We start from the raw sequence: 20,178 nt of genomic DNA, 5'->3' as shown, positions 1-20,178 counted from the left end.
CTGCAGTCGATCGTCCTCTGGGCAGAGTGAATGACACGCTGCAGTTTGGCCTTGTCTCTGGCTGTAGCTGCAGCACACCAGACTGACATGGAGGATGTGAGGATGGATTCAGTGGTGGCAGTGTAGAAGTTCACCAGCATCTTCACAGGGAGGTGAAACTTCTTCAGCTGCAGCAGGAAGTATAGCCTATCCTCTGCTGAGGCTTCTTGGTGAGGGAGCTGATGTTCTGCTCCCATTGGAGCTCCTGGGAGATGGTGGTGCCCAGGAAGCAGAAGGACTCAACCAGGGTCACTAGAGTCACAGAGGATGACAGGGGGGAGGGCAGCTTGGTCCTTTCTGAAGTCCACTATCATCTCCACTGTCTTCAGAGCGTTCAGCTCCAGGTTGTTCATGCTGCACCAGGACACCAGAGGGTCCGTCTCGCTCCTGTAGGCCGACTCGTCCCCATCAGAGATGAGGCAGATGAGGGTGGTGTCAGCAAATTTCAGGAGCTTGACAGACTGGTGTCCAGATGTGCAGCTGTTGGTGTACAGGGAGAACAGCAGAGGAGAAAGGACGCAACCTTGGGGGGATCCAGTGCTGATGGTCTGGGTGTGGACTATAAGGTGAATGTTTGCGTTAATATAAGTCTTAAATAGTTCTATCTTCCGACGGAATTCACTTACATAGAGTGTTTGGTCTGAAACACGGGTTTGTCAGTCACTATCTGCTCTGCTCTGAGCCTAGGAGAAAACTTTCCTTGTATCCTACAACCTTTATCCAATGAGGAGAGAGAACGGCATAAAGGGGCAGTCCTCTCTGTGTGTGCAGCCAAGGGATGCGCGTGCATGTGGTGACGTAGGGACGAGGGCGGGGACTGCTAACTCCATCGGCTGACAGGAAGTTAGCCAAAACCACCGGATCGCTTACTTCTGCTTTAATATGGAAATGTTGGCCTTCTGAAAATCTATAGCTATATATGCACTCAATACTTGGTTGGGGCTATTTGACGTAAACTAATGGAAATTGACTTGTCCATGATATTCTAATTTATTGAGATGCACCTGTATACAGGAGAATAGTCAGTTATGGTGAAAAACTCAAACTGTGTAATAAATACGATATGCTTTGCTTCAAATTTCGCTTAGCCAAGCAGAAGCAAAAGGATTGAAGAGGAAGGAGACTTTTGAGACAGTAAATATTACAAAGAAAAGGCAGGAACAGGGAGGATGCATCTGTTTGCCATCGAGACAACGCTTCCTTGGCTCTATTAAGTTTCCCTCAGGCTGAGAGCCATTAAGTCTGCGTTGATACTCTCCCAGTCATCTATCAAATGATAATAAAGTGACAAGAGGAAGCCATTTTAATTGGGTCAATTGTGCCAAAGTGTCAGCAGCATGCACACGAAAGCCACGCAGCTCACGCCAAATAAACCACTGCCAGATTTGTCTCCATATTTTTCGGGGGGGGTGCAAATGTGAAGTTATGTGTTTGTGGGCTGAGAATCACTGGAGTCGGCCCAAATTTGAAATTATTCCAACATGCGATTCATTACAAATCTGGCACGGTTTGGGCTGGGTCAGACAGGTGGGCCAAGTCGTATGGTTTTTTTGGCGGCCTAAAGTCTCCTGTGATCCCTTTTGCCTTTTCCTCTGCAGAATTGGAGGTGCTGAGGCTGGTGCACTGCAGCCAGTATTCATCATCATCATCATCATCATCATCATCATCTTGTCTTGTCCAACGCTGCAGAAGCACCAGCTCCAAGAGAAACTGAGGGAAAAAATTCCTAAAATATTTCCTCCCTCCTCTCACCTCCTTTCTGTTTGTGCCATGAGGTTTTGGGGGGTGGGAGGTGGGGGGTAACTGCGGGGAGATGAAGACAAATCTGTGGAGCCACGGCTGCTGTCCAGGCTGAGCTGGGGTGGGGGATGTTGGGTGTTGGGGGGGGGCCGGTGGTTATTTCTGGAGGGTATATCAGCAAGCATCCCCTCCTGTACTGAGTGCTCAAGAGTGACATGGCAAGTGTTGAATACAAGGGGAGGATGGACACACACACACACAGAGACACAGACACATGCACATGCACACTTTTGCCCCTTCTCACCCTCCTGAGTGCCCCCCCTACCCCACCCCACCCCCCTACCCCTCCACCTCCCTCCCTCCGACACAGCATACCAGTGTAAGCAGATGAAAGCCAGCCACCTCCTGTCTCCTCGTGGGTGGGTGGGTGGGTGGAGGGACTTCGCAGGGAGACAGAAAACTCACGCTCGCTCACTCATTGATACTCTGAGGCTGAGTTTTGAGGGGAACCGAGGAAGGGCAGAGCGGCACACACACACACACACACACACACACACACACACACACTCGTACCCTCGTACCCACAGCAGGCTGTGAGCCGGGATGGTAGCGGAGGAGATCGTGGTCACCCTCTCAGGAGGAGCGCCGTGGGGCTTCAGGCTGCAGGGGGGAGCGGAGCTGCAGAAACCTCTACAGGTGGCCAAGGTACAGTGAAGCCTGTATATGTGTGCGTATGTTTGTATGTGTGTGTGTGTGTTCGTGTGTGTGTACAGTATGTTACAGATAGGACCTACAGCCTATAGGTGGTAACATGAGCAGATGGGTTTAATAGAGACTGCAGCTGTTAATTGCGATCTGGTGGTCGTGTGGTTCGCTTTTTGTGATCGCAGCTTTTGCCAGAAATGTACAGTTGGTATACAATCAGAAAATAATAAACAAAAAAAGTTGCTCGTTGAGTTAAGATCTTAAATCTGTGTCAAATGCAGGATTTTCTTGTGCAAAATCACAAAATACAAGAACACTTGTCCATCCATTTGTACTTTTTTCCCCACGTTTTGTTCGTAAGCTCTTCCATTTATAGTTTGTTTTCTGAAAGAGATGAACGATGAGCATCACTGAACTGGAGAGAGGTTAGTTTGACAGAAAAAGGACATCAATTAGGTTGTCTTTTCATATTAAATTGAAGTATTTAAGTCATTTACACACCAAAAAGTGCCTCTTTCTACTCTTATTTGAGTTTCTTTGATCAGATTTCTCATGTTTCACGCTGCTGTAACCCTCGAGGATAGGCTATACTTACTTAGAGAGCACAATTTTCCTGGACTGGCTCCGTGGCTCGTGTTTCAGTGCTGCGTCCCGATCATACAGTATAAAGTCAAGATCAGCAGTGTTTCTTTGAGATAGGTTGATGTACAGTCAGTGTGAGCGTTCATGTTACACTGATGCATGCGTCTGTGGCTGAGCGCCTGAACACATCTGTTAAAATACGTCGATGACACATATTTATTAGACAGATTTAAGCCCAATAATGTATTTTTTTTGTTTTTTTTCACGTCGGCGTTTATATTTGCTGACAGACCAGAATGTCGTCTCTAATAAGAAAAGCTATTCTGGAGAGGAGGAATGTGACCTGGCTTCGCACCGACCGACTCTCAGGAGTTGGCCGGTCGCTCATGAGCTGTCATAACCTCTTGATTCAAGATGAAGGCGGAGTGCGGCGGCGGCGGCGGCCTCGGACGCCAAAGACCTGTCTTTATCCAGGATTTTCAAGTAGATAAGGTCACCTTTAATGAGGAGTTTGATCAGTGTGTAAACTGTTGTGTCGAGTATGTGTGTGTGTCTGTGTGTGACGTGTAAATGTGTGTTTGTGTGGTTGCCCGGCATACCTCAGATAAGCCTGGTTGGGAATGGAGCTTCAACTAGAGGATCAGAATAGCTCATTTAAGAGGAGCTGGAAGCGAGGCATGGAAAAAGGCCTCTTGTTCACACACACACAAACACAAACACACACTCGCACTTATCTTTCCCCGTCCCCGTAAGTGTTTAAATCTCGTTATTATTCTTTCCACCTATCACTCTTCCTCCTCCCGTCTTCCTTCCTTCTCTCATCTGTCGAGGAATGTGGCTGATTCTTCCTGCGAGGTTTTATTTTGGGGTCTGTGAGGAACATATGTTGAATGACAGACGTGCCCCCTGGTCCAGACCAGTGATGCAGCTGTTCAAACCCCCTCTGTCATGATGCTCACTTGTGCTGTGTGTGTGTGTAAATGTGTATCTGTGTGTGTGTGTGTACATTTGGCTGTGGAGTGGAAAAGTGCGACACAGATCGTTTGTCCTTCACTCTTAAAAATGTTGGGTTAAAAACAACCCAATTTGGGTAGTTTCCCAACCCAGCGCTGGTTAAATATTGGACAGAACACACACTGGGTTAAATATAACCCAACAAATTGGGTTGATTCCCTTAATACAACAATTATTATATATTTAACTGAAATAACCTAAACTTATATTCACAAACACACTGCTAGGAAACTCCTCCCACCGAACGTCAACCCACTGTGTTGGGTAGTCCAAAACAAACCAACACAACATTATAGAAATTACAACTCAACAGCTAATAACTCCATTCCCAACAGAAATAACCTATAATTGTGTTCTCAGAATACCCAATTCACTGAAAATAACACAATTAAATTAACCAACAGGCTCAACCTAGCAGTTGGGTTGAAAAAACAACCCAGCATTTCTTTGTGTGTTCGCATGTGTTCACAAATGGGATTATTGGGTCAAGAGACACTGATAAAGGGAAATACCTCAGTGTCTCCCCTCCCTAGGGATCACAAGTAGGTGCTGGAACACACTCGACATTTTCTACCTTCGGCAGCGATAAGGTGTTCGCGTTAGTGCGAGGAGGAGACAGACGACGGAGGGGGGAGGGGCTTTATCGTCCTGTTTTAGAGGAAACTGAAATCTAGTGGATAAGAATACACGACTTCCCATCTAGCCCATCTATCATCCACCCCCCCCTCAACGCTAGACATACTTCCTGAAGGGTCCTATGACATCATCTCTCGGCGACCCCCCCCCTCCCCGCCTCAGGAACAGCTGCATGACTTCAGAAGTTATTCTGATACAGGGGACAGGGCGAGAGCTGCCAGCACAGGAGAGCTGCTCAACAAGTCGCAGAACTTTAAAGGCCATTTGTCGATAGATATTAATGATCAGCCCCCAAAGCTTCCGTGTGGCTTAAGGACCTCATGCTGTACTTAGATCTGGAGAAAATTAAATACGATCTGAGGGGGACACCTGGAAAATTCGATTCGGTTTGGGGCTGCATGATTAGTTACATAGCTAAATTAAAGACACTACAGGACAAGTGAAATGTTCGCTTCTGACAACTGACTTTTGAATTTCCTTTCCCTCCTTACTTCATCTCAACCCATTGTGTAGAACTTTCCAGCAGCCGTTGCTGTTAATTCATTGTCATGCGTGATACGTGTTAAGTGCACTCCCAGACCGCGTGCGTAGGAGCATGCGCAGTGTGCCACAAGGCACAGTCCTTTTTTTTTCTACCTCATTTGTGAGTTATTGTCAGGACCGGTACGCCTTGTCGGTGAGTAATGTTCAATGCAACTGTGAACAAGAAATCATTTAATATGAATATCTGTATAATGTTTACAGTATATTTTGTGTTTGTGTTTACTTTTAGGTTTACAACCTAGTCAACATACTAGTCGAAACAGTCGAAACTAGTCAACATACTAGTCGAACCTAGTCAAGCTAAGAAAACTAGTCGAAGCTAGTCTAATCAAACCCACGATGTAACGTTAGCTGTAGCAGGCAGGCTAACCATCAGATAGCTCGGTAAAAATCTGGACACATTGAAAATAATACTTCTCAGTTTTGTGGTGTTTTTTTTTTAAATTATTATTATTACTCTCTTAATTGTCTATGTGCTTTTATATTTGCATGTCTGTTTACGGTAAGAAGGAAGGATGTGTGTTATTACTGATCTGTAACAAAATTTTGTAGGATTGGGGAGGGCTGGGAAAGGGAGGGAACAAGTGGTTGTTGTTTTTGGAAAAAAAAAGAAAAAAAATCCTTATTTTTCATTGTATGTACTTTTACCTGTCAAATGAATAAAAACATTAATAAAAATAAAAAATAAAAAAAAGATATTAATGATCAAACATTTTACATTTAAGTTTGGGACAATTTGAAAACAACAAAACAGCAACCGCACACTAAAAACACTGTGCATATATCAATTTATTGCAAGCTTTCGGTCACTGTGACTTTCTTCAGGCAATTTAAGTTTGGAAAAAAAACACTTTCACTTTTTAGGTTCAGGGGTCAGTCGGTTAGTGGGTGTGGCTTAATAGTGGTTTGATTCCTTTGAAGTTGTTGAACCGTTATTGGTGAAAAGACAAGCTTCACATCATCTTATTCCTGCCCATTTCAAACCAGGGGCTGTGATATATTGATTTTTGAGTATTGATATACCAACATGATAATACTGTTTTGGCACTATTCAATTAGTGTAATTATTGTTTTTGTTTGCTTCTATAGTTATGGTTCATCTTAAAGGGATAGTTCAGCTTTTTTGAAGTAGAGTTGTATGAGGTAGCCTATACACCACCTCACTGAGAAACACCGGCGAGAGGCAATAAACGGCTGTGAATGAGGGACAATTAATCAGCGTATTTTCGCCGCCTTACGAGAAATCCCGGCTCAAAATAATACGCCAGATCAAGAGTACGATAGAAAACCCCACTTCAAAAAAGCTGAACTATCCCTTTAAGTCTAATTGATTTACCAAAAAGAGACAAAAGACACAATGAACAAAGATAAACAATAATTTAACAGACAGAATAATAATCATTGATATATTTCTCAAAATTTCTCAAGCAGTTACGATAGTTTTCTGAGATAATGTGTTTCCATGGCCTTTTAAGCCTCTGTGTATAATTAGAGAGTTACTTTAAGCCCATTCATTGTCCATTGAGTTGGTAAAATATTGATGGATGGACAACATGAGAGTTAAGCAGCTAGATTAGGCGGGAAATTGTTGTTTGCTGTGCTTTTACGTATTAATTTTTCATGTGTTTTTTTAACCTGTTTCCTGTCTGCAGGTGCGCAGGCGCAGCAAAGCCTGCAGAGCTGGACTCAGGGAGCACGATGAGCTGGTTTCCATTGACGACCAGATGTGTTCAGAGTTCAGTCACGCTGAGGCCATGAGCCTCATAGACGCTCAGAGTGCGATGCTCAGCCTGAGGGTTAAAAGGTCAGACACACACACACACACACACACAGACAGACACACACCTACAGTACACAATGATACTGATTCAGTATCATTCAAACTGACACATGTTGTTCTCGCTGTACGTTTCCAGGGCGCCCGCTGGATTTCACTCCTCATCTTACCCCGGCCGCTCAGTGTCGCCCCGCGCCTCCATGAGGGTCCTGTCTCCCCCCTCGGGCTCGTTGGCCTCCCACCATCCCTCCCTCCTCCTCACCCCCAGAGGCGTCACCTCGCCTCCCGACAGCGAGGCCTACTACGGGGAAACAGACAGCGATGCAGACACACAGTCACACACTCACCGCCGCCACCGCCGCACGCCTCCTCACGCACGCTCCCCCGCGCGCTACGACAACGAGGAGGAGGAGACCTCAGAGATGAGCGGGTAAGAGACACAGAGAGAGAGAGAGACGGTCACTTCCTGTTGGAGTGAGGTTTTATTTTATCACTTATCAACTTCTCCTGCTATCTATTCACGAAAATCGATTATTTCGTTCAAAATTATGTTTTTCATAAAAGGGATAGTTCAACATTTTGGCAAACTGGCCCATTGCCATAATCCCTATAGTCATAGCAGTAGGTTTGTTATCTTTAATTGTCGGTGCAAGCTATTTTTAGAACGGCGGAGCAGAGCCGCAAGCTGCTCAGAGCTACGCTACGGAGGCTAATGGAATTTCTTGGTTTTCCTCATCAAACTCATCAAATACACAATCCAACAACTCCACAACGCTCTGGTGGACAAGATGTGAACTGCACATTCACCACGCTATGAGATAATAATGGAACGTTACGAAACTGAGCCGTTTTCGAGGTAAATGCAGAGACTGCTTGCTGAAAAACTGTCCCTGAAGGCAACGCGCATCAGCGGTTTTGCATGAATTTCCCTCTAAAACAACTCTGTCTGGTAACGTTGTGTTATTATCTCATAGCGTGGTGAATGTGCAGCTCACAACTTGTCCACCAGAGCGTTTTGGAGTTGTTGGATTGTGTATTTGATGAGTTTGATGAGGGAAACCAAGAAATCCCATGAGCCTCCGTAGCGTAGCTCTGAGCAGCTCACGGCTCTGCTCCGCCGTTCTAAAAACAGCTTGCACCGACAATTAAAGGTAACAAACCTACTGCTATGACTATAGGGATTATGGCAATGGGCCAATTTGCCAAAATGTTGAACTATCCCTTTAATCAAGTAATCCCCCCCATCAACAAAGTGAAGTGTTCCTTTCAGCTCTGAATTTGCCGTTCATATCTCCATGGAGACGGTAAGCTCGGTGCTGCTGCCATGTGGTGTCGCCATGTTTTTGCGTTCAGTGGCAGTGTGACGGTAGGTAACCACGGAAACTCAGCGAAGACAGTGAGGAGGAATGGAGCGTTACACTGATGCTGCATTCACCTGCAGTCGGGCAGACGGCCGTCCAGATGTCATTTTAGTCACAGAAGTCGAGAGAAAGCCGGTAAAACGTGGGTCGGGTAAACAATACGACATCGCCATGACAACATATTGTCACGTGTATTGTTTTGCCTCGTGCCTGACGGACCACTTGTTTACATAAAGGCTTGTTTATGCCGTTACGTGCAGCGGCTGTCCTCCGTCTGCCGTCTGCCCAATTTTACGTGAATGCAGCATGAAAAATACGATTTGAGTTGCTTGCGATGTACAACCGCAACGCTACGCTGGATGGGAGTAATTCCTACACAATGTCCCTTTAACACGGATGTTTCTTCCACTCAGGTATGAGAGCGCCACAGATGGAGGGGTTTCCACGCAGGGGCAGTGGGATGCTCAGTGTCTCCCCGGCGTCCCTCGCAGAGAGCTGATCTACCAGCCCGTCCAGACCGAGTGGACCACCCCGGCACACACCCCACACACCCTGACCCCCCACTCGCTGACCCCGACCCCCGATCAGGGGCTAGTGGAGGCGGAGGGAGAAGTCGACAGCGGCTTCCAGGAGGCGGGGGGCTGCGTCGGCCTGACCTGCCCGCCTCTGGTGTCCCCTGAGCGGGCGAGAGAGGCTCTAATGTTGGGCTCTAGTAAGCAACTGGTGCCCATGGTGGGACCACAGCTGACCCCCCTCAGCGACGAGCTCTCCACCACCTACATGGACAAAGCACGGCAAGCCAGTGAGTACAAAACGTAGCAGACTATACAAACAACCACAGCACAACCAGATAATAATAGAGGTTCAATAAAAGTGATTTAAATTGTGAAATTTCTTGATAATGTCAAGAAATAGCCATAATGTCTAGAAATAGTGTATGAATAATGGTCAATTTCATAGTAATGTCAAGAAATATAGCTAAGAAATAACGATTGATTGCATAGAAATAGCCAGAAATAATGGTCAATTGGTGGTGGAGAAAAATTCTGGCCAGTCCCAAAAATTTCAAAGCATGAAAAACATGTGTAATCTTTTGCCTTTATGGAAAACATGGCATTATTATGAAATTGACCGTTATTTCTTGGCTATTTCTTGACATTACTACGTAATTATCACGTAACTAGTGGCTTGTAAATTAAAGGGTTACCATTTATTCTGTATTATAATATATAAAACTCAATAAACTACAAACACACTTCAGCCAACACCAGTGAGGCGATGACAAAACACTAACAAGAAGAGAGAGAAATAGGATTTATGGAAGAAAAAAAAAACCCCTTACTGTATAGAGCACCTCTCATGACATGAATTGAAATTGCAGTTCAGATCAGTCAGTTAAACACCAAAACGTAAAATAAGAGTCAGGAAAAATCTAATTAGATAAGTTAGATGCTACAGTGATCTTATTCGGGTATTGTTTTCATAAAATCAATATATATTTGATGTCATATAGCTAATTATAATCATTTACAGTATGTCAACATGCTGTCATTTTGTGATAATAGTAAGTATAGTTTGGATACCAGTTGTTCAGTTCGTCCCAAACTTTTGCATTAATCAAATTTAAGGTCATGACACCAAAATAAGGAACTTGTTTAGTCTCTTCAGTTTTTCATTCTTTCTTCTCCACCGTACTGTTTCTGCATTTAAACACCAGCAGAGTTTCCCATAGTGACGTCCTGTGCGTGTGTGTTTTGCTCTAATCCTCAGCTCTATCACCCTCTGGTGGTAACTTTGTGTAGCTGGAGCGTCCTGTTACATTTACAGGCTGGTGGTGATGGGGTGAGATATACCAGATACCCCCTCCCTCCCTCCCTCTGTCCCTTGGACCAGCATTTATCTCCTCTGTCAGTATTCTGGGTATTTGCCTCACTGGCTTTATTTATAGGTACTGGAGCTTTTGATTGACAGATTGGACGCATCTCAGACGTCGTCGGCCCGCCGGCCACTTGGCTGAATATGTGGTGTACAAGCGCGCTTGTTTCTGCGTTACCACCGTGTATGTGAGTGGGTTTGAATCTAATCTAATGGGAGGAATATCAAATATTCTCCCCATCCAGCTTCTTTAATGTGGAGATTTACAGTTTTTCACTCACTTTTAAAGTGAATATTTTTGGGTTCTGTACCGTTGGTCAGACAGAGTTATTATACTAAAATTGATCCCTGTGGTGATTGGCACAATGGCACAATTTTCAATGTTTTCTGAGGTTTAAAAGGTTGGAAAGGACACGAGGGAGTGTTTGCAGTGTGATGGTTTAGGAAATGAGAAAAAAATTAAAAACTAAAAAAGATTACGTTTGTTTTTCAGACATTTTTTCACTTTTCCTTGTTTCATATAAATCATTTTTAGTTTCTCTTTGCACAAATTAGGTCTAAATTTCAGGTAAAGTTAAATGATACCTCCCGTACTTTACTTATTTACTCATACAAATAACATTACAGTGCAATCTTTATACTCATATTTTCATTGACATATATTATTATATACAATAGTAAGAGTAGAATAGGGACACATTTTACGTACGTACACGGTTGCCCATAAAGTTGGAATGATTTTGTTTTCAGACATGTCACTCTTTTTATTCCTATTATAAAGGTTAATTGTGGTGATATGTTTGGAAGAGATTGAGCAAGAAAGTTTTGAGAAAATATACACTATCGATCAAGAATAAATCACATTGTCACAATCATTTCATGAGGAGAGGTAAAAAATATATATTTTATTCCAACTTTATGGGCAACCATGTATATATCCATCTTCATCTCTTGGAGCAACAGCACATTAGTAACATGATTTCTCTCTGGGGATCAATACTCTGATTCTGATACCACAGGGTTAATATGAAGCGGCAGTCTGCAGGAATTTAGCTTAGCTTAGCATAAAGAATGGAAACAGAGGGAAACAACTAGCCTGGCTATCTGAAATAGTAACAAATAAGAAATTGAGTAACAAAAGTTCATTAATAGACAATTACCCTGCATTTTGACCCATTTATTCAAACTGGTGTCGTTTACTGACCTTGTCTGGTCAACTCCTGTCAGTGTTCACAGCCGCTCACTCTGAATAGCTGAGCAGCGACTGTTGCTGTAATGAGGGATCTGTCCTCTGGTACAAGAAGCCGAATGTCTGACGTTGGGGCTTTACTATAGAGGATGAATGATGACCGGGGCGTCCAGGGACCTGGCCTTTCTCACATTACAAACACACACATGCAGGCACACACACACACTTTTGTGCCTTTGGGCTTTGGATATGGGATTGTTAGCTGGGAGAGCTGTGTGAGGTTGGCTGTCAGGTATGAAGTGGCAGCCGCGGAGAGATCGGCACATCGGCAACGAGTTATGACCACACTTCCCTCTATAACCTATAATTGGCTTTATGAACTCATATATACACACACACACACTCAATGACACTACCACTGACGGGTCTTCCTGTGTGTGTGTTTGTGTGTGTATGTGTGTGTGTGTGTGAGGCAGAGACTGGACAGGTGTTTGATGCCTGTCACACAGACAGGAATAGTGGGTTGACATCATGTGTTGGTTTGGGTTGCTGGACAGAGACAAAGGTCTTTACATGGGCTGTGGCCTGAGAGAAGAGCTGGACGACGGCTTCCCTCCGGCTCAGAGCAGAACCGACACACTGCCACGACCAGGAGGTGTGTGTGTGTGGGAGGGTCTGAGCGAAGGACACACACACATACACATTTACACACACACACACACACACCGACGCTTGTGAGATGAGGGACCTCACATCTCTTTCAGGTTCAGACGCAGGTGGACACACAGTCCCACACACTGTGTACGCAGGTATGTGCACGTAACTTCATTTACGTAACTGGAGGAGATGCACATCAGTGTTGTTTCTGTACCGTGTCAGCACCATAGAAATCTGAGCATTAATGTTATTTATCGTCATTAAACTCGCTGGACTCGACAGTTGTTGTTGGAATAATTTATATGTGAGTAAATCGCTCTACATTTTGTGGTTTAAAGACAAATCACACGAGAAGACGTGTCCATGTCGTTGTGTTTTTATCGACCTAATGAAGCTACTTTATTGAAAGTGGGTCAGACTTGTGACGCAAAATGACAAATTATGACAAAAGTTAGGATTGATTTAGTTATATTTAGCCCGGCTGGTCCAGCATTGGTCTGTAGCTCCACCACTCTGGTCCAGACGCTGCTGTCTGAGCAGCTCTGGGGCCGATTAGTGTGAGATTTTATATAAACATTCACAGTCCAAAGGGGATGAATCCTATTGGCTTTAGTGATCTGATCCGCTGTCTTAATGTTTTTGTTTTGTAGACCCTCTCTGGATGGACTGTAGTAATGTTGTTGATAACTGTAATGGCTCCTTTAGCTCTGCTATTGTGTCATGTTTGAATTTGTGTCATACTTTATAGGGGTGGGAATCACCAGAGGCCCTGCTGCGATACAATATTATCACCATACCTGTGTCTAGATACGATATTATTGCGATATTTATTTAAAACGTGTCATATGCGTGAGATTTATTCCGTTTTTTCACCTGCAAATTGTGTCTCCAAATGCAAACTTTATTATTCTTCTAATAAGATAAACTTCTTAGTCTGTTCAAAATGATTCTTGGTGGCCATATATCCATGCAACATTACCATGCAAAAACTAAAACGATAAACCAGTGTCTTTCTGATCAGTGTCTATTGTTGCCGTAGCATTTTGGCCCAGTGTCTCTCTGCTTACGGCCATAAAGGCCAAGTTTGGGATCATTGTTTGTTGTGCCTCTGTAAAACTTGTCAGTATCAGACTTTAGTTATGTGGTGAGGTGAGCCAACATACTAAAAAGACTCAAATAGCCTTGGACTAAACAGAGAGGCACACATGTGGCATGCACACACACATACACACACAAAGAAGAGACAGTGTGTGATCTAACCTTCCCGGAGCGTCTGTGACTCAACTCTGGAGAGCAGCGGGAATTCTTTGTTCTAAATCCACAGCACACACTCCTGTCTGTCACTGCAGCTCCCCGCTGCGATAAAACTACAAATCACAGTCAACGAGGGGCGCTGTTTTCGTTTACGTTATTGTTATTCGTCTCTGACAAAAATGACCAATTCCCAACTTTACTAATTCCAATCTTGACACAAATTATGCCAAGGAACTTACAGAAATCCTTTTGACGATTGCAAAGAATGTATTGCGATAAAGTGGAAATCAGACGCCCGGCGCCTTCCAGTTAAAATGTGGCTTTGTGAAATCGATTGCAATCAATCAATTCAAACTATAGAGAAAATAACTTATTGGATGCAGAAAAGATGTCTTTACTCTTTACAAAATATGGCAGCCATTTTTAATTTATATGGAAAAACTCCCAGGATACCAAGTTTACTAATTTCCCTGAATTGGAGCTTGACGAGCAGTGATGCTACCCTTCATCTCTCTCTGTATCTCTGATTGTTGCCTAATATAGGCTATTTTATTATCATTTTTTAAATATTATTATTTGTCCTTCCCCCACTTTCTGTTGTCCTTGTCATTGTTCATAGTGTTCATTTCATTTTTACTTTGCCACCTTGTGGATATTGACTTTTTTCTTGATTTGATTTTGTCTTTGTTCCTAAAAAACATCAAAAAATCAAATATTCAAATAAATAAATAAAATCACAGATTCTCTCCCTTTGTTTATGCTTATTCATTCTTGTCTCTCTTTCTTCTTCCGCTTCCTGTCTTGCAGAGTTGCAGCGCGGCGAGAGCGTGGTGGAGAAACAGGTGAAAGAAGCTCGCACTAAATGCCGCTCCATCGCTTCCTTGCTGACTGACGCGCCCAACCCCAACTCCAAGGGGGTGCTTATGTTCAAGAAGCGCCGGCAGAGGGCGAAGAAGTACACGCTGACCTGCTTCGGCAAAGCGGAGGGAGACGGAGGCGGGGAGACCGAGGGGGAGACGGGCGGAGAGACGGAGGAGGAAGGAGGAAGCTCCGCGCTGAGCGGCTCCGAGGTCGACGAGGAGGGATTCTCCGGCTCCTTCGATCCCACGTGGGACAGCGGTTATCTAGACGTGCTGGACAGGAGGAGCTCCGCCTGCCCGTCCACCACGCCGACCGCTCCGACGACGCCGACGACCAATCATCATCACCAAGGCCCCCCAGGGCTGGACGTCTCGGCCTATCACAGTCCAGGACTCGTGGAGGCGCCGGGGCCGGAGAGCTCGGCCTATCAGGGCCCCAGGCTGGAGAACGCCGTCGCCAAGCAACCGATCGCGATCAACCACGCCGCCGCGTACAACATGTCGCCTCCAGCTGTGGCTCTGACCAACGGGGGGTCGGTGGCCGTCAGTCGGGCCAGCGTGGTCCTGAGCCCCCCCTCTCAGACCCCGCTGCCGAGTCAGAACGGGCAACACGCCAACGTCAACGCCAGTCCGACCTCCGACTCCATCGTCGACCATCAGCACCTGAACGCCGGCGGCTTCGGGCCTCCCGGCGTTCTGAACCGCACCGCCCGGCCCTTCACCCCCGGCCCGACGGCCCCCCGAGCCTCCGTCACCTCTGTGATGTTTCGCCCTCCCCAGCCCAAACCGGTGGCGGCCATCTCCATGGTGACGATCTCGCCCACTCGGCAGCAGCAGCAGCAGCAGCCGCCGTCGGCGCCGGATGCGAGGAGAGCGGTGTCTAGCACCTCGCTGTACATCCCCCCGAGGAACAACAACAACAACACCAACAACACCAACACTCACCCCCCCGTCCACTCCCACCCGGCTGTTAACTCCCCCCCCGCGGCTCTCGTGCCTCCCCCCTCCCTCGCTTTCTCCCAGCCGCACACGTTTGCTCCTCAGTCGGCCTCGCACGCCGCCCCGTTCTCTCCTCCCACGCCTCAGTCTCCAGCTCAGCCCTTCTCTCCTCCAGCTCCTCTGTCGTTCCCGTCTCCTCCTGCTCCTTCTTACCCGCCTCCCTCCTCCTACATGTCTGCACCTCCCCTCCCCCCGCCGCACCCCCCCGCTCCCACTCAGGTCTCCTTCCACGCTCAGCCCGCCCATCCTCCTCCTCCTGCTCCTGCTCCTCCTCCTCATCCTCCCGCCATCCGACCTTCTCCATCTCCGTCCGTCCATCCTTACATCAACGCGACAGCTCCATCCGGCCCCCACGCTGCCATGGCTACCGCATCCCCTCCCCAGGTTCCCGTGGCAGCAGCAGCAGCAGCGGCCGATCCATCACTCGCCACGCGTGAGCAGCGCATCTCTGTTCCCGCCGCCCGCACCGGCATCCTGAGCGATGCCCGGCGCCGCAGCACCAACAAGAAGCCGATGTTCTGCGCCGTCCAGAACAAAGACGTTTCTCCGAACCCGGACCTGCTGTCGATTATCCAGAACATGGACGACCGCTTCACCAGACCCGCCGGCGCTGAATCTGCAGTCGCACCCGGCGGCGGCGGCGTGGAGGCCGGCGGGCACGAGTCGGGGCCCGAGGAGGACTGGCTGAGGCTCGGCGCCGAGGCCTGCAACTTCATGCAGGCGCAGCGAGGCCCCCGGCCGCCGCCCGTGGCGCCGAAACCGCAGAGCCCGACGGTGCCGCAGCTGGCGGGGAAGGGAGGTCAGCTGTTCGCCCGCAGACAGAGCAGGATGGACCGGTACGTCGTGGAGCGATCCCCCTCTGTCGCCGCGGCGCCGTACTCTCCCGCCCAAACGAGAGAGCCGTCGCCCACGCCGTCGCTCCCCGCCGCTTGGAAGTACTCCTCCAACATCCGAGCTCCGCCGCCGATCAGCTACAACCCGCTCCTCTCCCCCTCCTGCCCCCTGAAGGCCCAGAAGAAGCCCGAGGTGAAAAAGGCGGGAGCGGCGGGAGCCAAGGGGAAGAAAGGCGGCATGAAGCCCGAAGACATTATGAGCCACCAGCCGTACCAGCTCAACGCCACGCTCTTCAGCTACGGCGGCGGCGTTCCCCAGAACAACCACAACCACCAGCAGCAGCAGCAGCGAGGAATGGTCGGCGGTCCTCAGAAAACAGCCCGAGTGTACGAGGTGAAGCGTTTCTCCACGCCGCCTCCCGTAGCGACGGGCCCCGCCCTCAAGGTCATCGTCCCACGATCGGCGACGACGCTCGGAGAACCGCTGTGGCGCTCTGACGTCGTGTCTCCTCCTCCTCCTCCTCCTCCTGCCCCCTACCAGCACTACCAACCCCCTCCCCCCCAACCTCACCAACCGCAGTGGGCCGCCGCGCCTCTGTCTCCCCCGGCGATGCCCCCTGCCCCCAACGCCCCGCTCCCTCAGCTCCCCACCTTCTCCGTTCCTGCTCCGAACCCGACGCAGCAGCCTCCGACCTTCTCCCCACCGACCTTCTCCCAACCGACCTTCTCCCACCTGCAGCCCCCCAGCGCTGCGCAGGCCAACAGGGGCTTTAAGAGCGCTCCAGATCTGAGCCCCCTGAGTCCCACCACCTCTCAGCCCGTCACCGGCGGCGCTCACGCCCCCCGGGTCCCCAGGCCGAGGTTCAGCACGTCCAACCTCGGGCTGCAGCCGAGTGTCTGGCGCCCCGGATCCACGATGCACTAAACACACTCTGGTCTGGACATAAGAAGCCCGGGGCTCTCTCTCTGCGGTCAGAGCGCCATGTTGTTATGTTAAATAAATAAGTCCATGTGTTCTTTTGTTTTTAGTATTTTTAGTCTTGTAATATTGTTATTCAGGGCTGCAGCTTTTTAGGTTTTATCAGCCACATTTTATCACGAGATCCATTTGGATCAACCACACATGTAGCACATTTTTATCACTAACATTTAAAGGTTAGGGTCGGAGATCCTGAAAAAACATAGCCTGGCTAACACCACACCTCATCATGAGGTCTGGGAACCACCCGTTCATTTTTTCGTATTTGAGGCGTGGTTTACGAAAGCCCAGAGCTGTTTATTGGGCGCTACAAATGTCTATCAAATGCGTCTGTACATAGCTCATAGCCAATCGTATCAATGACGTATGTAGAGCGACCTACGTCATTGACTTTTTAAAAAATAAACTTGCAGTCTAACGCTGCATCGAAAGGTAAATCGTCTGCCGCCATGTTGGATCAACAAGCTATCAACAAAGTTGCTTCGGTGTGTCGTCATCGTCTTGCTGCTCCCTCCTCCCCCATTCTGTGATTGGCTCCCTTGTTGAGGGGAAAATTGACACTGCGCAGTATTGCTAACTTTCCTTAGTAGCTTAGAGCTACATCACCACTTACCAGACTTCAGTGTGGTACAATGTTTCACTGGCGTTGTCTTTTCTGCATTGTAAGTTGTAACCCGTTTAAGACTCTGATCGCGCATGCAATTAGTGCTAGTGGAGCGGTACGACGGCAGCTTGATTGACATATCATGGTCCAATCATCTTGAATGTGACGTACAACATGATTGGCTGCTGTTTTTCCAGGCTTGTTCGTTCCACAGGTGACTGACTTTTTTCATTTTTCTGAAAAGCATTAAAATACTTGGTTGCAATCTGGGTGTGGAGAAGATTTCAAGCAATTCAGTAAAAAAAAAGAAAAAATAAGCCACAGAATAAGATCCCCAACCCGACCTTTAATCACTGACTCTTTTATCTTATGCATTTGGTTTTTAGTTAAAGGGATCACTGTGTTTTACAAAGGAAATGTGGTGTGGCAAACCTGAATAACATGGAAAACAACTGCAGATTGAAAGGAGAAAAAAAATGAGATGCTGGTGGGGGGGGAAAGGGAGAATAAAGTTCTGTAAATATTGTATTGAACGATTAAAAGATTATGGTTAAAAATAAAAAAAGAAGACTTGAGGATGTGAAGAGACAAGACAGTTGTGAGAGAGATGAGGCAGAAGTCGAGGATGGGAGATAAAGATAAATAGAAAAGGCACTGATGAAGTGACAGAATAGAAACAATCGATCTGTAAACATCCTGCAGTACCTGTTGCCATCCAACGTCATATCATTTATAATTTGAAATACTAACAAATCCCCCACTCTGGAATATATAGTCTAAGGATTTGTGTTTGATGACTCTGAGTGTCTTTCTTCTCTTTTGTGTGTGTGCGTGTGTGTGTGTGCTTTTGTTTTCTGTAGTTTTTCACAGCTGTAACGAAGACGAGAGAAAAGCCTTTTTACAGTCGACTTGATTTCTGATCTGCTGATATGGAACAAGACGGAGGCATAAACGTGTCTGTTTAGCTGTGATTCTTTTACACAGGGACATGCGGCTGAATAAAAATAGACATGACTCACCTCAGCTGTCACTCTGTTTCTTCCTGTCACCCGTGTCGCCGCCACCGGCTCCCACACCACGCCAGCCCTCCTCCCATTAGTGTTTTCTTTTTGTTTTTTGTCCTTTTTTCTTCATCCTTTCAGGCATTTACTGACTTCAATAACAGCTTAATTGTTCCCTCAGGATTTAGGCAGTGCAGAGATCAAATACACAGTCCTCAAAAGCGATAGTTTATTAGGCATCAAGGCTATGTTAATTTAAGCCTTCACCACATGGAGGCACTGTAGGATCTGCCATCCAGACACAGCTCATGGTCCTCTTCACTTGCCTTATTACAGGTTTTACATTGGTTAAATGTCAATAACATTGCAGGTAACATCATACACACCTATCAGGGGAAAATATACAAGGTTTTCACTTCTTTTTCCTGCATTAAACACAATATATTTGTTTAAAAAAAAGCTGATTGAGGAGATTAAAAAATAAGAATTCAATGTGCAAACATCTCTGTGCTGTTTCCTCTATTTTACAATATCTGATCGGAGTAGTTGAAAAGCCCCTGGTCAGGTTGTTGGCCTACATTTGCGAGCAGTTTAACGGCAGCCACCTGTGAAACCCAACCATGCCCACAGAAAAGGGATCTAACCTTTGACCCTTGACTGGGATCAGGTGACAGACGCGGGCTAACTTTAGCCGCTAACTTTAGTCCTGCTCAGGACCGCTGGTAAGTTTAGCTGCTGCGCTAGTGGAAGGAAGGTACAACACACACAACACACACACAAAAATCCCTGTGTGAGGCAGCATTCATGTTTGTTTTTTTTAAACAAACTAGGTCACAGGACTTTTAGAAATATAAAAAAGCTGCAACTGCACTTACAGTAATGACTGAAGTGGCTCGTTTAACTCCATATCACCAAAGTCATTCTGCAGTTCCCCTCACTCTGTCTCTCCTCTACCATCTCTGATAATCCCCGCCCCCCCCCCCCCCCTCCCCCCCCCCCCCCCACCCCCCCCCCCTCTCTCTCTCTCTCTCTCTCTCTCTCACACGCACGCACACATCACACAGCTCATTTCACCTATTTTTGGAGCTGATAATCTCCAGCTATTTGGCCCGGTGCTAAACTCTTAATTCTAATGGCTTTTTTACAATGTGGTTGTGGGCGGAGGGGAAGTGCTATACTTCGTACATCCTGTCTCCAAAACACCGCTCTGCCAAAGAGGATCTCTCCTCCAACACAGGCAGCAGAGTTTCTGGGTCAACAGATGCGAGTGTTTGGGGGTCAAGGGTCAGGGTTTAGGGACAGGTTAGATCACCTACTGTCTCAGTTTGGTCCATCGTTTTTTTTTTATATTTTGGAAAAGAGTTTTTATAATAAATCCACATCATTGGACGTATTGTCGTGAACTCCGGTGCAGACGTTCATGTCTTTAAGATTCATGAAATGTACATTTTTTCATGTTAAAATTCACATTTTTCAAGTTTTATGAACAAATTCCTGACAAACTTGGTTGAAACTTAAAAAGTACAGACT

The 20,178-nt window shown here is 46.8% G+C and overlaps 1 protein-coding gene across 1 annotated transcript; it reads left to right on the top strand.

Moving 5' to 3' along the window:
* Positions 1-2,254: 2,254 nt before the first annotated feature.
* LOC146967409 (synaptopodin 2-like protein) lies at positions 2,255-18,666 on the top strand. Its single transcript, XM_085761113.1, has 5 exons — positions 2,255-2,484; positions 6,912-7,063; positions 7,176-7,466; positions 8,811-9,199; positions 14,180-18,666. Exons 1-5 carry the CDS (start codon positions 2,383-2,385, stop codon positions 16,987-16,989), a joined length of 3,744 nt encoding a protein of 1,247 aa, XP_085617239.1. The 5' UTR covers positions 2,255-2,382; the 3' UTR covers positions 16,990-18,666.
* Positions 18,667-20,178: the final 1,512 nt, after the last annotated feature.

This window comes from Trachurus japonicus, chromosome 19, assembly GCF_045865225.1.
Source record: "Trachurus japonicus isolate A0001 chromosome 19, Traja_1.0".
NCBI lineage: Eukaryota > Metazoa > Chordata > Actinopteri > Carangiformes > Carangidae > Trachurus > Trachurus japonicus.
This window is presented reverse-complemented; position numbering and strand designations above follow the sequence as displayed.

Bases quoted from the DNA above. Each gene is read 5' to 3' on its own strand.
- LOC146967409 (XM_085761113.1), top strand. From the start codon at position 2,383: ATGGTAGCGGAGGAGATCGTGGTCACCCTCTCAGGAGGAGCGCCGTGG. The intron at 2,485-6,911 runs GTACAGTGAAGC...TCCTGTCTGCAG, and splicing joins AACCTCTACAGGTGGCCAAG to GTGCGCAGGCGCAGCAAAGC. The intron at 9,200-14,179 runs GTGAGTACAAAA...CCTGTCTTGCAG, and splicing joins GGACAAAGCACGGCAAGCCA to AGTTGCAGCGCGGCGAGAGC.